Source organism: Drosophila sulfurigaster, chromosome 3, assembly GCF_023558435.1.
Source record: "Drosophila sulfurigaster albostrigata strain 15112-1811.04 chromosome 3, ASM2355843v2, whole genome shotgun sequence".
Taxonomy (NCBI): Eukaryota; Metazoa; Arthropoda; class Insecta; order Diptera; family Drosophilidae; genus Drosophila; species Drosophila sulfurigaster.
Genome location: NC_084883.1, coordinates 27,076,048 through 27,090,483, shown reverse-complemented (window position 1 = coordinate 27,090,483; position 14,436 = coordinate 27,076,048). Strand labels below are relative to the sequence as shown.

Genomic DNA, 14,436 nt, shown 5'->3' with positions numbered 1-14,436 from the left:
CATTTCCTGAACTGCATCATTAACTTTTTGTCTGTTTGTCTCTGTGTGTTTGTTTGTTTGTTTTTTTGTGTGTGCGTCATTATAAAGCTTACGCACCCAAAGTGAAAAGGGGGAATCCTTCGTCCCCCCAACATTGTGAAACGCATGCAGTGAAACTGCTTTATGGCAATCGAAACGAGAAGCAACAGATTGAGGTTGTGGAAGAAGGACGGAATGATAGAAGAAAAGCTTAAATCAAAATTTTTTAAATAAATTGTAACTTTCTTGTTGTGCTTGCACTCTCATCGAGGATGTTTTTGTTCTGTGCGTGTGTGCGTCTGTTCCTAGTTCTTCGGATCCTTGTTGTAGTCCACATAGACGCGCACTACTTCGCCGGAGTATTTGCGTTGCGATGGCATAAAGTAAAAGTCTGGCGTATCAGCGCCGCCATTCAAACGCGGATCATCGCGGGATCTATCGTAGCTGGAGTCCCGCTCATGGCGATGACGTCGTTCCTCGCCTCGTTCCCGCTCACGCTCGCGCTCATGTCGCGCAGCCCGACGATCGTGCGTATAATAACCAGATGGCTGCATGTTTGCTGAGCTCTGTTGATAATGATGATTCTGGCGGGGCAGCGAATAAGCACGCTCCGCATAGCTACCTCGGGAATAAGGTCCTGGAGCAGTAGACATACTGCCGCCGGCGCTGCTCTCTTGCGTCATGTGGCGACCATTAGAGCGGCTGTTGCCATTGCCATGGCCATTGCTGCTGCTCTTGCCATTGGTGTTTTCATAGTACATCTGGGATTTGCTTGTGGGTGAGTGGGACATGGGCAGCGTGGTCTGTTGGCTGCTGGACGTGGAACGATTGCGTGCCTTCTCCTTTGCGGTGGTGCTGCTTGTCATGTGCTTCTCTTCGGTTTCACCATATGGATCAAAGGCATAGTTCGTGTTGGAGGCAAACTCTTTCCATGGAGAGTTCTGTATGAGTTTCTCCTGCAAGCAAAAAGAATTTACACCAAAATTACAATGTAAGTCTTGGAATATGGGGTGGTGTTTGTGGGGTATTCTCAGATCTTAGCGCATAACCAGTCAGCATTTGCTACGAATTCGAGAAACAAATACGATCTAAAATCTAAACGGAACTCAGAACTCTGGGGAATTACAGTGCGCCAGACATCGTTGAGGGACTATGTACTATAATTGCTTTTTGGAATGTGCTTTGTTGTGTGTTTGCGTTTATGCCAAAAGTGAAGCAAAGATCGGCTACAGATAGAAGATATGTAAATGGAAACATTATAGTGAAAGATAAAAGACCATAGTTTTTAGTATGAAAATCAAATGCTAACTGGTTTGGCTACAGAAAAGAAATACATTAAGTAAATAGATGTATTGAAATTAATTAGAAACAAAACAACATTAAGTTAAATCGCATACAGGAATGAAGAAAGAGAAAGAAAGAGAAGAGTGTGAATAAGAAAGTAAGAGAGAAAGAAACCTTCCAGTATTATGGGTTTTTGATTAGATGTTAGCAGTTGTTGGTAGTAGTCACAAATTAAGTCATTTGTTAATAAGTACAAAACAAATAAACAATTAACAAAAAGGAATTTAAATTACCAATGAATTCATTTTTGTAACAGAATTTTGATAAACGCGACTCAGCACATATAGAGCGTATATAGTACATGTTTAACGATATCCGCGCAGATCTGATATATGTATTTGGCTAACTATTTTTGGGGTTATACTTTGAGTACTTTGGGCAGTTGTCGATTTTGTTCAGTTCAGGCAGTGAGATATACTTTTTTTTATATTTTTTTAATTTTTCGGTTTTTTTTTTAGAGTTTTGGTGGGTTTTGTTTTCGAATTTATAGATCGCTAGAGGGCTGATAGTATCGCTGGTGCTGTCGCTGTTGATATATGCGCCATTCATCGGGTATTACGTAAACCAGCTTAAAATAACATTATACAATTGAATAAACATTATTAATCGGTGTCAGCATTGAACTCTTATTAAGTGCGCCAAGCTTACAGCTAAACAAAACGAGTAGTCAAGTTAATGCTAAAAACGCTGCAACTAAATACATTAAATTGAATTATTTTAACGTTTACCTTGGTATTTTTGCTCTTGCGGGACGTTTTCAATATGGTGCAGAAGGCTTGAATCAAGGCGATCAGGACAAGGGCTGCAATCAGACCTAGCACAATATACAAACGTGTCTCCGACAGATCGAAGAAGGACAGCAACGTGTCTTTAGCACTGGGTTCTTGAGCACTCTTAACTGTAAATGGAGTTCTTGTTAAAAAATATAAAATCGTTATCATTTTATTAGTTGCTCACATTCGAGAGCCTCAAAGTCCAAGTACTGTGGATCCACTGTCAGAGATCCCACCTTGCCGGTAGCCAATTGATCTTGTAGCGCTGTCTTGATAACTTCCGCATTCTTCTCAACGGCCGCCTCGCTCGTCTTCTCAATGTTATTCGTATCCAGAGCGTGCTTCTTCTCCACATCGGACTTGTCGAACAGTGCCTGTACCTTGGCTACCATGGAGCTGCCCTCTCTACAAGAAGAAGTTTAAATGTAACAGCATTTTTTAAGTCAGTGATAAAGCAAACTTATTGCGAACATTCGAGTAATGCTAATAAGAATTTTGCGTTGGAATCTCCAATAAACAGAAAGTAACTTACTTTTCGAAACCAATAATTTCGGTCTTGTAGTAACCGGGAATAGTCGAGAGAATGCCATTGAAGGAGTCCGAAATAGTGGCAGCCAGATTATTAAAGTCCACAGTGCCAGGCTTGGGGGCTTCAAAGGATTCGGCCAAGTTCATCAACTTCACACCTACGGCATACACTAAGCGACTTGGCGCTGGTGTGCTAGTACCCACAAAAACAGCCTCTAGTTCTGCAAAAGAGTGTTATTAATATCGCTTCGATGAAAGTGAGAAAGTCCTCATACCTTTGCCGCAGGATTTGATGCAAACACGTTGGGGCGAAACTACTGGCACCTGTTCGTGCTTGCGTGTCTTCTTGTTAACAACATTAAAGGCACCGCCGAGTACGGGGAAGAACAGATACAGACAATGATCATCGGTGAAGGAAAGATCCTGCTCATCGTTGCTGATGCGTTTGCGATTGAATTCTAAGATGGTCACACCTTTTTCAATGCGACCGGAAGCATTGGTAATGTCCTGGCGATCATCCAATTTGGGTGGAGCGTAGCCAAGTACCCAGGTGTCCATGAGGAAGGGACGACCACTGCGTCCATCAACCCAGCCAATAATGGCATCAGTTTGTGACATGCGCTGATCATCGCTGAAGCCAATGCCTGTCCAGGTTTGTGTGTTCGTCGTCTCGATGTGCCAGCGGATATCATCACCACGTCCAGCGGTTTCCCATGAAGCGTAGTACTCGCAAGTATGTTCCTGGGGCGAGCAGTTTGAGGGATATTTCCAGTGGCCATAACAATCATTGTCAAGCACATTTGTGCTCAGATCATTGCGATCAACTTCAGCAGCGGACTTATCTTTTTCTATAGGGAATTGTGGAGTTATAAGATTTTTTTCATTTGCTATTTTCTTTATACTTACCAAAGAAGTTAATTTGGGTGACGCCGCGTTGCATTTGATGTCCGTGGTATTTCAGCTCATCCGGTTGATAGAAGTCCTTAACGGATGAGGGCTCAGTTTCTAAACCGGAGGCTGGCACATGCACATACTTCTGTGGTTCCTGACCCCTTGCCCAGATGACATGAGTGAGCGCATCGTCCAATGTGTGATCGGTTGGTTCTGTGGCCACCAGTTTCTTGCGGAATATAATGGTGGTTACACCATTTTCCTCGAAACCGGTACCCAAAGCCAAATCGGATTTACCACCATAGACCTCGTCCAATTTGGGTGTGGAACGATCCCGAGAGTAGTAATCTCCCACGCGACTGGCCATGCCACGTGCCGAGCCAATGACAATATCTGTGCAGTCCATGGGGTTGAAGTCGTGCCGAGGTGTATACGGGTTAAGTTTGTACTTGGGTTCTAGGGAAATAAAACTATGTCAATAATAGATACTCCACTGAGATAGGAATGTTGTGAATTGTGTGTGACATGTGGGATCTACTCGGTTAGTATACAGTGAAAATCGGGGGATCGAAAAGGCAATACCATTACCAAGGCGTGTGGGTTTACCTGCTGACTCAAGATTTGCGGACTTTTTGGGAGCTTGCACGCTCTTGGGCTCAGGTGCACTCTTGGGTTCGGGTGCGCTCTTAGGTTCTGGCTCACTCTTGGGCTCTGGTTCACTCTTGGGTTCCGGTTCACTCTTGGGTTCTGGTTCGCTTTTGGGTTCGGGCTCACTCTTGGGCTCCGGCTCGCTCTTAGGCTCCGGTTCACTCTTAGGCTCCGGTTCACTCTTGGGCTCTGGTTCGCTTTTAGGTTCTGGTTCGCTCTTGGGCTCAGGTTCACTCTTGGGCTCCGGTTCACTCTTAGGCTCAGGTTCGCTCTTAGGCTCCGGTTCACTCTTAGGCTCTGGTTCACTCTTGGGCTCCGGTTCACTCTTAGGCTCCGGTTCACTCTTGGGCTCTGGTTCGCTCTTAGGCTCCGGCTCACTCTTGGGCTCTGGTTCACTTTTAGGCTCAGGCTCACTTTTTGGTTCAGGTTCGCTCTTTGGTTCCGGCTCGCTCTTCGGCTCAGGTTCGCTCTTCGGTTCCGGTGCACTTGTCGTTGGTTCCGGCTCGCTTGTTGGCTCCGGTTCGCTCTTTGGTTCCGCTGTGCTATTTGGCTCTGTTGTTATATAGTATTTGTCGTAGAGAATAGATTTGCGTGCTTAGTGTTAGGTGCGGGATTGAAAGTGGTCGTAGTAGAAGCACAACAAGGATAGCAATAATTAAATGCAGTAAGTTCTCTACAGGATCTGCAGGATTCGTTGTGTGTTTTGCAACTACTCGTATTAATTCAAAAATTAAGCTAAACTAATTGAATGCAAGTGCGAAAACTAAGCAATGTGTGCAAGAATTCTTACCTGTTGCTTGGCGGCGGCTACGTCCTGATTTTGTGCTGACGCGATAGGAGACACTGGTGGCCACTGAGGTAACGCCATCAATGTTGCCGAAGTCAGGATCGTGTTTGGCAACGCGCTTTGTCTTTGCACTCGGTTCGGCAGCTGGCTCTGCTTGAGGTTCACTTGATGGTTCAGGTTCGCTCTTGGGTTCTGGTTCACTCTTAGGCTCGGGTTCGCTCTTGGGCTCCGGTTCGCTCTTTGGCTCCGGTTCGCTCTTGGGTTCAGGTTCACTTTTAGGCTCGGGTTCGCTCTTGGGCTCCGGTTCGCTCTTGGGTTCGGGTTCACTCTTTGGCTCCGGCTCGCTCTTTGGCTCTGGCTCACTTTTGGGCTCTGGTTCGCTCTTAGGCTCCGGTTCGCTCTTTGGCTCAGGAGCCGAGCTCTCGAGGGTTGTTGTCAAATCTCCCATATCACGCAACAACGGGAAGTTCTTACACTCCGGAGTCATGCCACGTGGACGCCAGCCCAAGCCTACCCAAGAGGTGCTGTTAACCTTGAGCACGACCTCAATCTCCTTTTGCTCCTCCAGCAGGCGCCAGTACATATGATAGTCAGGCGACAGTTCCTTCATTGTATAGGAAGTAAGATCCAGGCTGGTCGACTTATAGGGAGAACGCTTGTTGCAACCAATACCGTACCACCCAAAGTTGCAGTAGCACTGACGACGGGGCAACGAGGTGCTGTCGATATCGATGCACTTGCCTTGGACACCGCAGTCGGCATTGCTGCTGCACTCATCGTGATACTGACACTGTGGTCCATAGAAGTTCTTATCACACTTGCAGCGCGATGCAATGTTTTTGCCATGTCCTGAACAGGTCTCACGGAAATCCTTACGCTGCTTGATGTCCACATCAGCGCAGGACCAGAAGCGATAGGCAGTCGACCACTCATCGGCCTGACGCAGCAGACGCAACGTACAATTGAAGCATTCGAAATCCTTGGGAATGCTCACCATATACGACTGAGCCCTGTAGGTGATGGGGGATCTGTTAGAGGTAGAATCACAGCATAGCTTATCAGCAAACTTACGTCGCATCTGTGCGCACAAATTCCGAGCCATTGACGTGAGGTGTTAGGTCCAATACGGGTCTGTCGAGTGCATCCAGCAATTGCAAACGGAAGCCGCCCTAGAAAAATTGAAATGAACTTTTTAATTGCACATTGAATCCAATATGTACTTGGTTATGGGAGGTGCGAGTGGGCGTGACTTTGGAAGGCAATTCTCTGCTATATATAATGAAGATTGCGCAAAACAATGACTGAGAACTTGTGACTTGCTTTCAAAAGGTAATTCCCATTGGCCTTTTCAATAATGAGAACTTCTAACGCAATGTTTTTGACTTTGACTCAGGCTAGGTCTGAGTCTGATACTGAGTATTATACATATCTAGGCTTTGGTTGTCGTGCATGTGTGGCAATCATTACATCATTTACGATGCCCAGCATGATGCACATGTCTGTCTAATTATGCTCCACTCGAGAGTCGAGATAAGAACACTGACTGCCATTGTGCAGTGTCTCTGGTATCTTGATTAGCGCGCAACTTAATTGCCCCAAGCTCAGCTCCCCAGTCGGCTCCACAACTTACCCTGTGCGCATAGGCCAAATGCCAGGTAACATTAAACTGTGTGCCAGACAACAAAGAGGTGCGTATGGAACCTGAAACAACAAATGAAAACAAATGATAAGTATTTTAATTAACGTTAATTCAAGATGTCTTGCGATAATTTCCCAGCAAATTAGTTTTACTGTTTACATTGCTTAAATTCTTTCAACTAAACTACAAACATGAGGGGCATTTATTGTTGACATGCCAAGCACTTTGCAAGTATTAGATTAAAAAGGTTCATCATTAGAATCCGGAAATTAATTAAAGAGGATCTAAGATTAGAATTGAAAAAGTAGCATACAAAAAAAATTAAATTATTTAATTATTGCTTTTGCTTTTAATGAATCGATCATATACTAATCAAACAACTTCTAATATGACTATCGTTAGTTCATTATTACTACTCAAAAAGTATTAGTTTATTTTAACTGGAATAGATAATTTTACTGCAGAGAGGACTAGCAACCAGTTTTTTATTCTTTAGATAGAATACTGATCAAATTATTAAAACATTGTTTTACAACCCAAAAATAATGTCTATGGTCAAAGCTGCATTTAATTATGCGTTCAATTTCTAAAGCATTCATTATGTTATTACTACCTTTAGAAGCTCTACAAGATTATGTATTATCGATGACCGTAAATAGGCATTCTAACAATCTTATTGCCACAATGGCTTTGGGAAGCACAAGCAAACAAGCTCTGGGCCAAAGAGTTACGAGTCAATTGCAGTCTATTCAAAGAAAGCTAACAAATGGGGCAATGCAATTATGTAGACAACAATGATGATGATGATGATGACGATAATCGCGATGATTATTCTTCGTCATCGTCTTTGCTGATTAACAGGCCATGCAGTTGGGCCTGGCTGATCAGGCATTACAGTTGCATAGATAGAGAGAGAGAGAGAGAGAGAGAGAGAGAGAGAGAGAGAGAGAGAACCAATTGCAATTGGCTTAACTGAAATATGTATCGCATAATTAAATGTTTTGCCAGCAGTCGAGCTGAACAGGTTTTATGGTTCTGCATTGCGTAGCATTGCGCTTTTGAGTGCACTCGAGTGGGTATATTCATGAATAGACTTGTGTTTGTGAACTCTCCTCTGCGCACCTGCGTACCAAATTCCAGCAAGTGCCGAGCCCAGTCTCCATGCGAGGCCGCCTAAGTACAGGAAGTTAGCGAACCACCAAAAGCAATTGAGCCACTGAGCCACTGAAGCAGCGAATCAACGAGCCACCAACGAGTGTGGCCAAGTGCCACACACATCTTCGCATTACAAGTTTTCTTGTTTTCTTCTTGCCGCGCGAGTCGACAAATTTCATATGCTCGCAACTATTGCATAAGAGCAATGCGATAACCTCGTCGCAGCTGTGAAAAATTGCAGTTTACCTCAGCTCAGGAGAGGGGAACAAACTGTGGGGAAGGGGAAGCTGGCCAATCAATGCCCAAGCAAAAGCGTAGATCGCACATCGTTGTCAGCCAATACACTCGGATCGAGCCGCTAATTGAAGCCATTAAATGGTTATAGCGATGCCCAGACTCCAAGATGCTGAAAGCGAAAGCAGGAGCGCAATAGTCTCACTTTTAAGCTACACCTTCCCCCACTTCCCCTGGCCACTCTTTATCCCCTCTGTCTAGCGTCGACAAATAAGGAAGTTGGAAAATTATGATGACTGCTGTTTTGGTGGCACAACAGATTGAACGGACTGTTAGCCATCCTCAATGCTTGGCTTGGCGACTGGCCAAATATTATGAGTACACTCATTGAATGACCACATGAATGCATTCAGTTGCCTCAGTCTTGTGCAGTCTTTTTGCACAATTTGCCCAATATGGTCAGACAGCAATAGACAGAAGTGTTTTTTGTCGCGATGTTGTCGATGATGTCGTTGATTACGAGCAGAAAATAACACTAAAGAATCAGTAGAATAATTTGAAGGTAAGACTAATAGATATCACTTAATGTGATAGATGTTTGTAGAGGAAGATAAAATATAAATCTAAACAATATATGAATATTTGCATGTACAAAGTTAGATAGATACATATAACATATAAAGATCTTAAAGTATCTTTCGTATTCTCAACTTATGCGACTCTTCTTGAAGCTTTAAATTTGATATGATATAAGGATATGATAATTAAGGATGATAAAACATAGATTGATATTCAAACCTACATAATATATAGATAAAATATATTAAATCTACATATAAAAGTATCTTTCGCATTCTCAACTCATGCGACCCCTCTTTAAGCTCGCTTTTTTACAGGGTATGCTGATCACTATCTGTAGACGTTGTTGCCGCTTTTGTAGGTCACCAATCGACTTTTGCGACTTTTGATTTCAATGGCGTAATTGAAGTGAATATGCGAACAGAATCATTGAATAATTCAAGTGTATATGGAAGTTTTCTGCACCTGTACTTAAGTGGCACATACATTTTTCACATACATCTGGTCAAAGTTGTTTTGACAACTTCAAACCAAAAACAAAAATATAAGAAAAAATAATTCCAAAGCGCCAGAAAAATGGGTTAAGTTATGGCAAAAAAAGGTAAAAAACAGCGCCATATTACAAAAAAATATGCTGATAGCCGAACGATAAATCAATTGTGGCCATTAATAAATAACAACAACAGGAGCAAGGCAATTTGGTTGGGCGGAACCAGTTGTTAAATGGGAACTGAACAGGGAATGGGCCACAGACTGAGACTAAATTGGCAGGTGTAGTGATTTCTCATTTCACATGCAGCCTCTCTTTCTCTCTCTCTCTCGTTCTCGCTCTCGCCTTTGCTGTCCCTCTCTACGGCTATTTTTCATATTTTGTTTCGATTTTACTCTTGTCATATTTCTCACGAGCGCGAAAGTTGTTCACCTTTGATTTTGGAGGCTGCGTTGCATGAATATCGAGTTCGTATTCGTATTCGTTATTCGTTATTCAGACTCGGATTCGAGTTTGAGTGTTGCGCTTGAACTCGCCGCACATTTCGAAAGTCGAACCTGATGCGTCGTTTGTCCAGACATCAAAATGAAATTGATAATGTTAATGATAATGATTCTCAGCACCAAACTTAACGCGAGTTCGATTCATTTTCATAGTTTTCGCATGAAAGCTTATTCAGTTTTTATTAACATAAACACGAGATGGGAAAAAAACGAGTGACTAATTTATTTATGTTATTTAAAATGCAATTAATTTTTGCTAAAGAAAAGCATTTTAATGAACTATTGATTGATTTCAGCGCAAAATGCTTGCTAATGATGATGGGCTACTGAAAACCTGCAGAGAAATTAAAAGTAATCATTGGGTTGACTATTTGACTCGAACTGCGGGCATCATAATAATAATAGTAATAATAATAATAATAAGCGGAAATTGTGATAACTAAATAAATAAACAATTAGCATTCATTTGCCATAATTAATTATCATTTTAAACAATCACCAAATAAGCGAGATCTTATAGCCGCATTCCATTTGCCGCATTACGCTTTTAATGACATTATGCTGAACGATTATTTAAAAGAGTAGTTAATAGCTTTGGGAATTAATGTGTGAATCTAATGAATATATGTTTTTCATAAAAACCAATTATTTGTTTTGTTATTCTGTTCTGAATGCTGTCATAAATATAATAAATAATATAAATAGATTTTAAAATATTTGGAAACAAACTTAATTGTTTATTAAAATCATTCATATTTTGCAGCCAATTGGATACTCTTTAGGCATCACTTTTATTATTTGTTAGAGAACCTTAAACGCAATCTATCAATTGCGTAACGTTTGTTGACGTAAGCAATGTGTTTAGCCAGGTTAACAAACTTAACAGATTTGTTTTCAATGTTTGCTTTTACCCATATTCTGAGCCAACTTTTGCAAGATCTGTTCGCTGCAGAGTCGATGGTAAGAATGGGCGAATGGAATATGTGGGGAGGCCACTCACTCTATAAGAACTTGGGGTCTTTGCATCATTTTCTTAATGGTATGCCAAAACCAACGAACCTTGGGGCCAATTTGCTGCCTGATACTGAATGCTGAACACTGTATTGTAGTAGAATGTAGAATGTGTGGAAGAATGTGGTGCTTGCATGCATTCTAATTGCAGTGTTTGCAGCACCAGTCGAGTGAATGGTCAGGGGTGAGGAACGATGGCGCAGCTAGGGAATTGCCAAGAGAGGGGTTGGGGGTAAAGCCAAATATGGCGTGTCGTTGCAAAGACTTCCGCAACACACACACACACACACATTGGGGCAACGTGAAAAGGTTGACAAATAAACTTGAGTGTCGGCAGCTAACGAAGCATCGCAGTGTGCAATAAATTTTAGCAGTGACTGTTGGATAGTGGCGGCGATTGGCAACGAGCTTTGCGAGTGTAACATGCTATAAAATTCATTTTACTTTGGCAACCCTAAAACTATGGGGCCATAATGTTGCCATCGTTTCATTGGCCGCAAATTACGTAGCAAGTTTTGAACATTTGCATTTGCAACTGCAACTGCAACTGCCACAGCAATTGGCAACTGCAACAGGTATCTGGTAACTGGCATGGCCTGCTTGTGGTCAAGGAGTTTTCGCTTTAGTTAATTGCTCGTGACGTTGTCTTAGCCAGTTAGACGGCTCCCCAGCGTCAGCTTCAGCAACAACAGCAGCAGCAACAGCAGCGCCTGTGTGGTTGGTATTTATGGCATGCCACTCGATATGTATCGCACGGTGGCACATACACTGAGAGAAATTCTAATAAATTATATATATGCTACTTTAAAAGATGATATAAGTTAAGACATTTAAAAGTTTAAGTTCTTAGTTTGTATGTTAAAACTCTTAAAAACACATAAGATAAAAAATGTACGATTTTAGTGTTACAAATCTAAGAAAAAGTGTTGAGTAGATATTTCCAATTATACATAATACTCAGTAAATATTTCCATAGTACATAATGCTCAGTAAACATTCCCATAGTACATATTATAGTAATTATATAGTAAATATTTCGTATAAAGCATAACTATATATGCACACTATTCCGTTTTGTATTTAAAAGCTTTGTGATAAAGTTATTTTACATAATCTTGCTTTGTATTATGTAAGAGATTATTTGTGAGAAAAAGCTTGATGCTTAATCTTAACTTAGTTTATATTATTTGTTTATGAAAGGTTATATTCCATTTGATAACTCGAATTCTTGTTTAATTTTTCGCTTCTCTTAATTATTTCCTTTTACATAATATTTTTCTGGCAGTGCAATCCTTATACATCACACTTATGCCATTTGAAGTGTCATTTTGTAGTACGCGCTCTCATTGATATTCTGTGGCATTTTTTTTTATGGGTCTAGTGCAAGTGAATGCTGTTGAGATTCGTATGATAATCCCACTGCGACATTTCAGCAACAAATGAATGGCCATTGAAATTGAAATATGAGTGTATTCATATGGCGCTCGTTTTACAAATACAACTCACAACAGCAGCAACAATAATAAACTTGATCAACAAAAACAGCCTTAGCATCGACATCGACATCCACATCGACAACAACAATGGCAAAACAATTCGCTTCAGTTGTTGATAAATGGGTCTTGAGAAATATTCAACAAATTTTTAGGATGATAAATTTAACAGTTGTTGTATAAGTAGAGCTGTCATCTGAATATACACATTTCTGTTGCTTGTTTATGTCAAAGTTACGCAGCTGATAAAATATTTTGCCTAGTGTAGAGTATAGTTAATCACACTGCTATCAGTAGTTGCTTGTAGCTAATTTATATCGAAATTGCATCAAAGCACGCAAATTTATAGCTAAAGTTCATCAAAGCGCGAAAATTTATAGCTAAAGCGTATTGAAACTCTAAAGTTGTTGAAAAGCTCATTTGACTATCCAAGTTCGATAATTTAAAGCTAAAGCACATGGAAGCTCTCTATGTGTAATTAAAAGCTTCATAAAGATAGCTATTTTATAGCTATGTCTGATACATAAAAACTTACTAAAATTGCTTTTGCTTAATGATTAAAGTTTACAACATTTAAGATAATTTATCATAAAATTAATTGATGATTTTTTTTTAAGTACATTTAAGTTGCAAGTCTTTAGTCTAGAACTCATTAAGGTGCAGCAGTTTCTATCTGAAGCACGCGGAAGTTTACGGCTTTATGGCCAAGTCCATAAATGATAATTAGAATCTACTTAAGAAACCATCAACGGAACGAGTTCATTCCACTATTTTTTTTTAGTGTGTGCAATCATTTGTCCGTTGGATCGAACATAGAGCAGAAATTAAACCTGAACCTAAAGCTAGACTGCAACCGCATTGTAAAGTGTGACTCAATGCGGCTGTAGACCACAACTTGACCTCCATTTCGAGACAATTACAACAACGTCAAGTTGTCAGTTGTCGAGAGACGCGACGCGACGCGACGAGATGAGAAAAAACAGAGACAAATCAAAACAAAATAACATTGTGGCCCTTAACTGAAGCAGCGACAACAACAGCAATAGCAGCGAGTGTTAACAAATTGAGTTACAAATGCAAACAAGTTGCAACGTGGGGTCAACGAGGCTGCCACATTGTGGCCCAGTTGCCAGTTGCCAGTTGCCAGTTGGAGTCGCTTCACTTAGAAAGGGCAACTACAATACGGAGAGTACTGGAAACTGGAAAATGCGGTCACTGGGAGTTGCCTGATACAGTTGTTAAGCTTGCCACATTGCAGCATCAGATTGCAACGCATGGCATCTCTTGGCCAGTTGCAAGTTGTGTGTTGTATGTTGTGTGTGTGGCGCAATGGCCATAAACTAAGTAATGGCCATAAGTGAAAGTTTTTCACTTGCAGCGCTCGCTGCCTTGGCAACATACATCATCATTATTATTACGATCATTATTGCCGCGTCGTCTTCATCATGAGGAATGAACCTGCTGGCCAATGTACGAGATTCGCATTGCAAAGAAAAGTAAAAAAAATATATAAAAGCCAAAGTCGCTGCCAAAGCAAACGAAGGCAAAAGTTGTCATGCCCCGAAATGGGTTAAACGTGCAACCGGTAGGCAGACAGGGAGACAGGAAGAGGGGGGACAGACCCGCCAAGCCAGACTAGCCAACCTGGACGGGCTAGTCAAGAAATTGAGCACATGCGGCACGGGGCACAGGCCTTAAAGTATGCTCAAGGCGGCGCACGTTGCGTATACGCAATGAGCACTTGTGTATAATTAAGAAAAGTGAAAAAAACCGCAACAAAAAAAAATTATAAAAGATTGCAAAAAAATGCCGTTGAGCGAGTATTATATATTTAAAATCGAATATACATACATATACAAAATTTGTAATTATTTATGCGCTATTGAATTGATTTGGCATTTTGATGCCACACACGTGTTGTGTGTGTTTTCAGCCGAAGGCAACCGAATGTGCCCAGCTGCTAGCTTAATTATAATATTACTTATGTACACACATATCTGATATCTACTTAAACATACATACATATATATGTAGGTATTTTTGTGTGCACACATGTTCGAGATGAGGTGAGATGAAGCCGCACATCAAATGTCAGAAAACTTCAGCAACAAGTGGGCAACATTTTTGAAAGTATTCGAAGCTGTAAGATAAACTGTTAATAATAAGCAGACATAATGCGGAGCACAGCTGCCAGATACCCTGCAAGGTGATAAACGGTCTTTATAGAGTTGTAAAAGTGTTGTCTACAAGATAGTAGTAAATTATACACATATCATATAAGTTTGTTCACCAAATAAACATAGAAAGTGAACTCAAAAAGCGTATTATGAATATCCTACACAT

The 14,436-nt window shown here is 41.1% G+C and overlaps 1 protein-coding gene across 6 annotated transcripts in view; it reads right to left on the bottom strand.

The window, feature by feature from the left end:
- Positions 1-24: 24 nt before the first annotated feature.
- LOC133841368 (uncharacterized) overlaps positions 25-14,436 on the bottom strand; it is a 28,043-nt gene continuing 13,631 nt past the window's right edge. Inside the window, exons 3-12 of one of the 6 annotated variants that reach the window (XM_062273785.1) lie at positions 6,620-6,690; positions 6,061-6,158; positions 4,993-6,017; positions 4,161-4,754; positions 3,570-4,010; positions 2,939-3,511; positions 2,668-2,884; positions 2,320-2,540; positions 2,091-2,260; positions 25-974 (exon numbers count right to left, since the gene is read on the bottom strand). In XM_062273785.1, the coding sequence (XP_062129769.1) occupies positions 324-974; positions 2,091-2,260; positions 2,320-2,540; positions 2,668-2,884; positions 2,939-3,511; positions 3,570-4,010; positions 4,161-4,754; positions 4,993-6,017; positions 6,061-6,158; positions 6,620-6,690 (4,061 nt within the window). In that variant the 3' untranslated portion in view covers positions 25-323. Of the gene's footprint in view, positions 975-1,605; positions 1,931-2,090; positions 2,261-2,319; positions 2,541-2,667; positions 2,885-2,938; positions 3,512-3,569; positions 4,011-4,160; positions 4,755-4,992; positions 6,018-6,060; positions 6,159-6,619; positions 6,691-14,436 lie in introns of those variants that run through there. The other 5 variants (XM_062273786.1, XM_062273787.1, XM_062273790.1 and 2 more) reach the window with 5 other exon arrangements.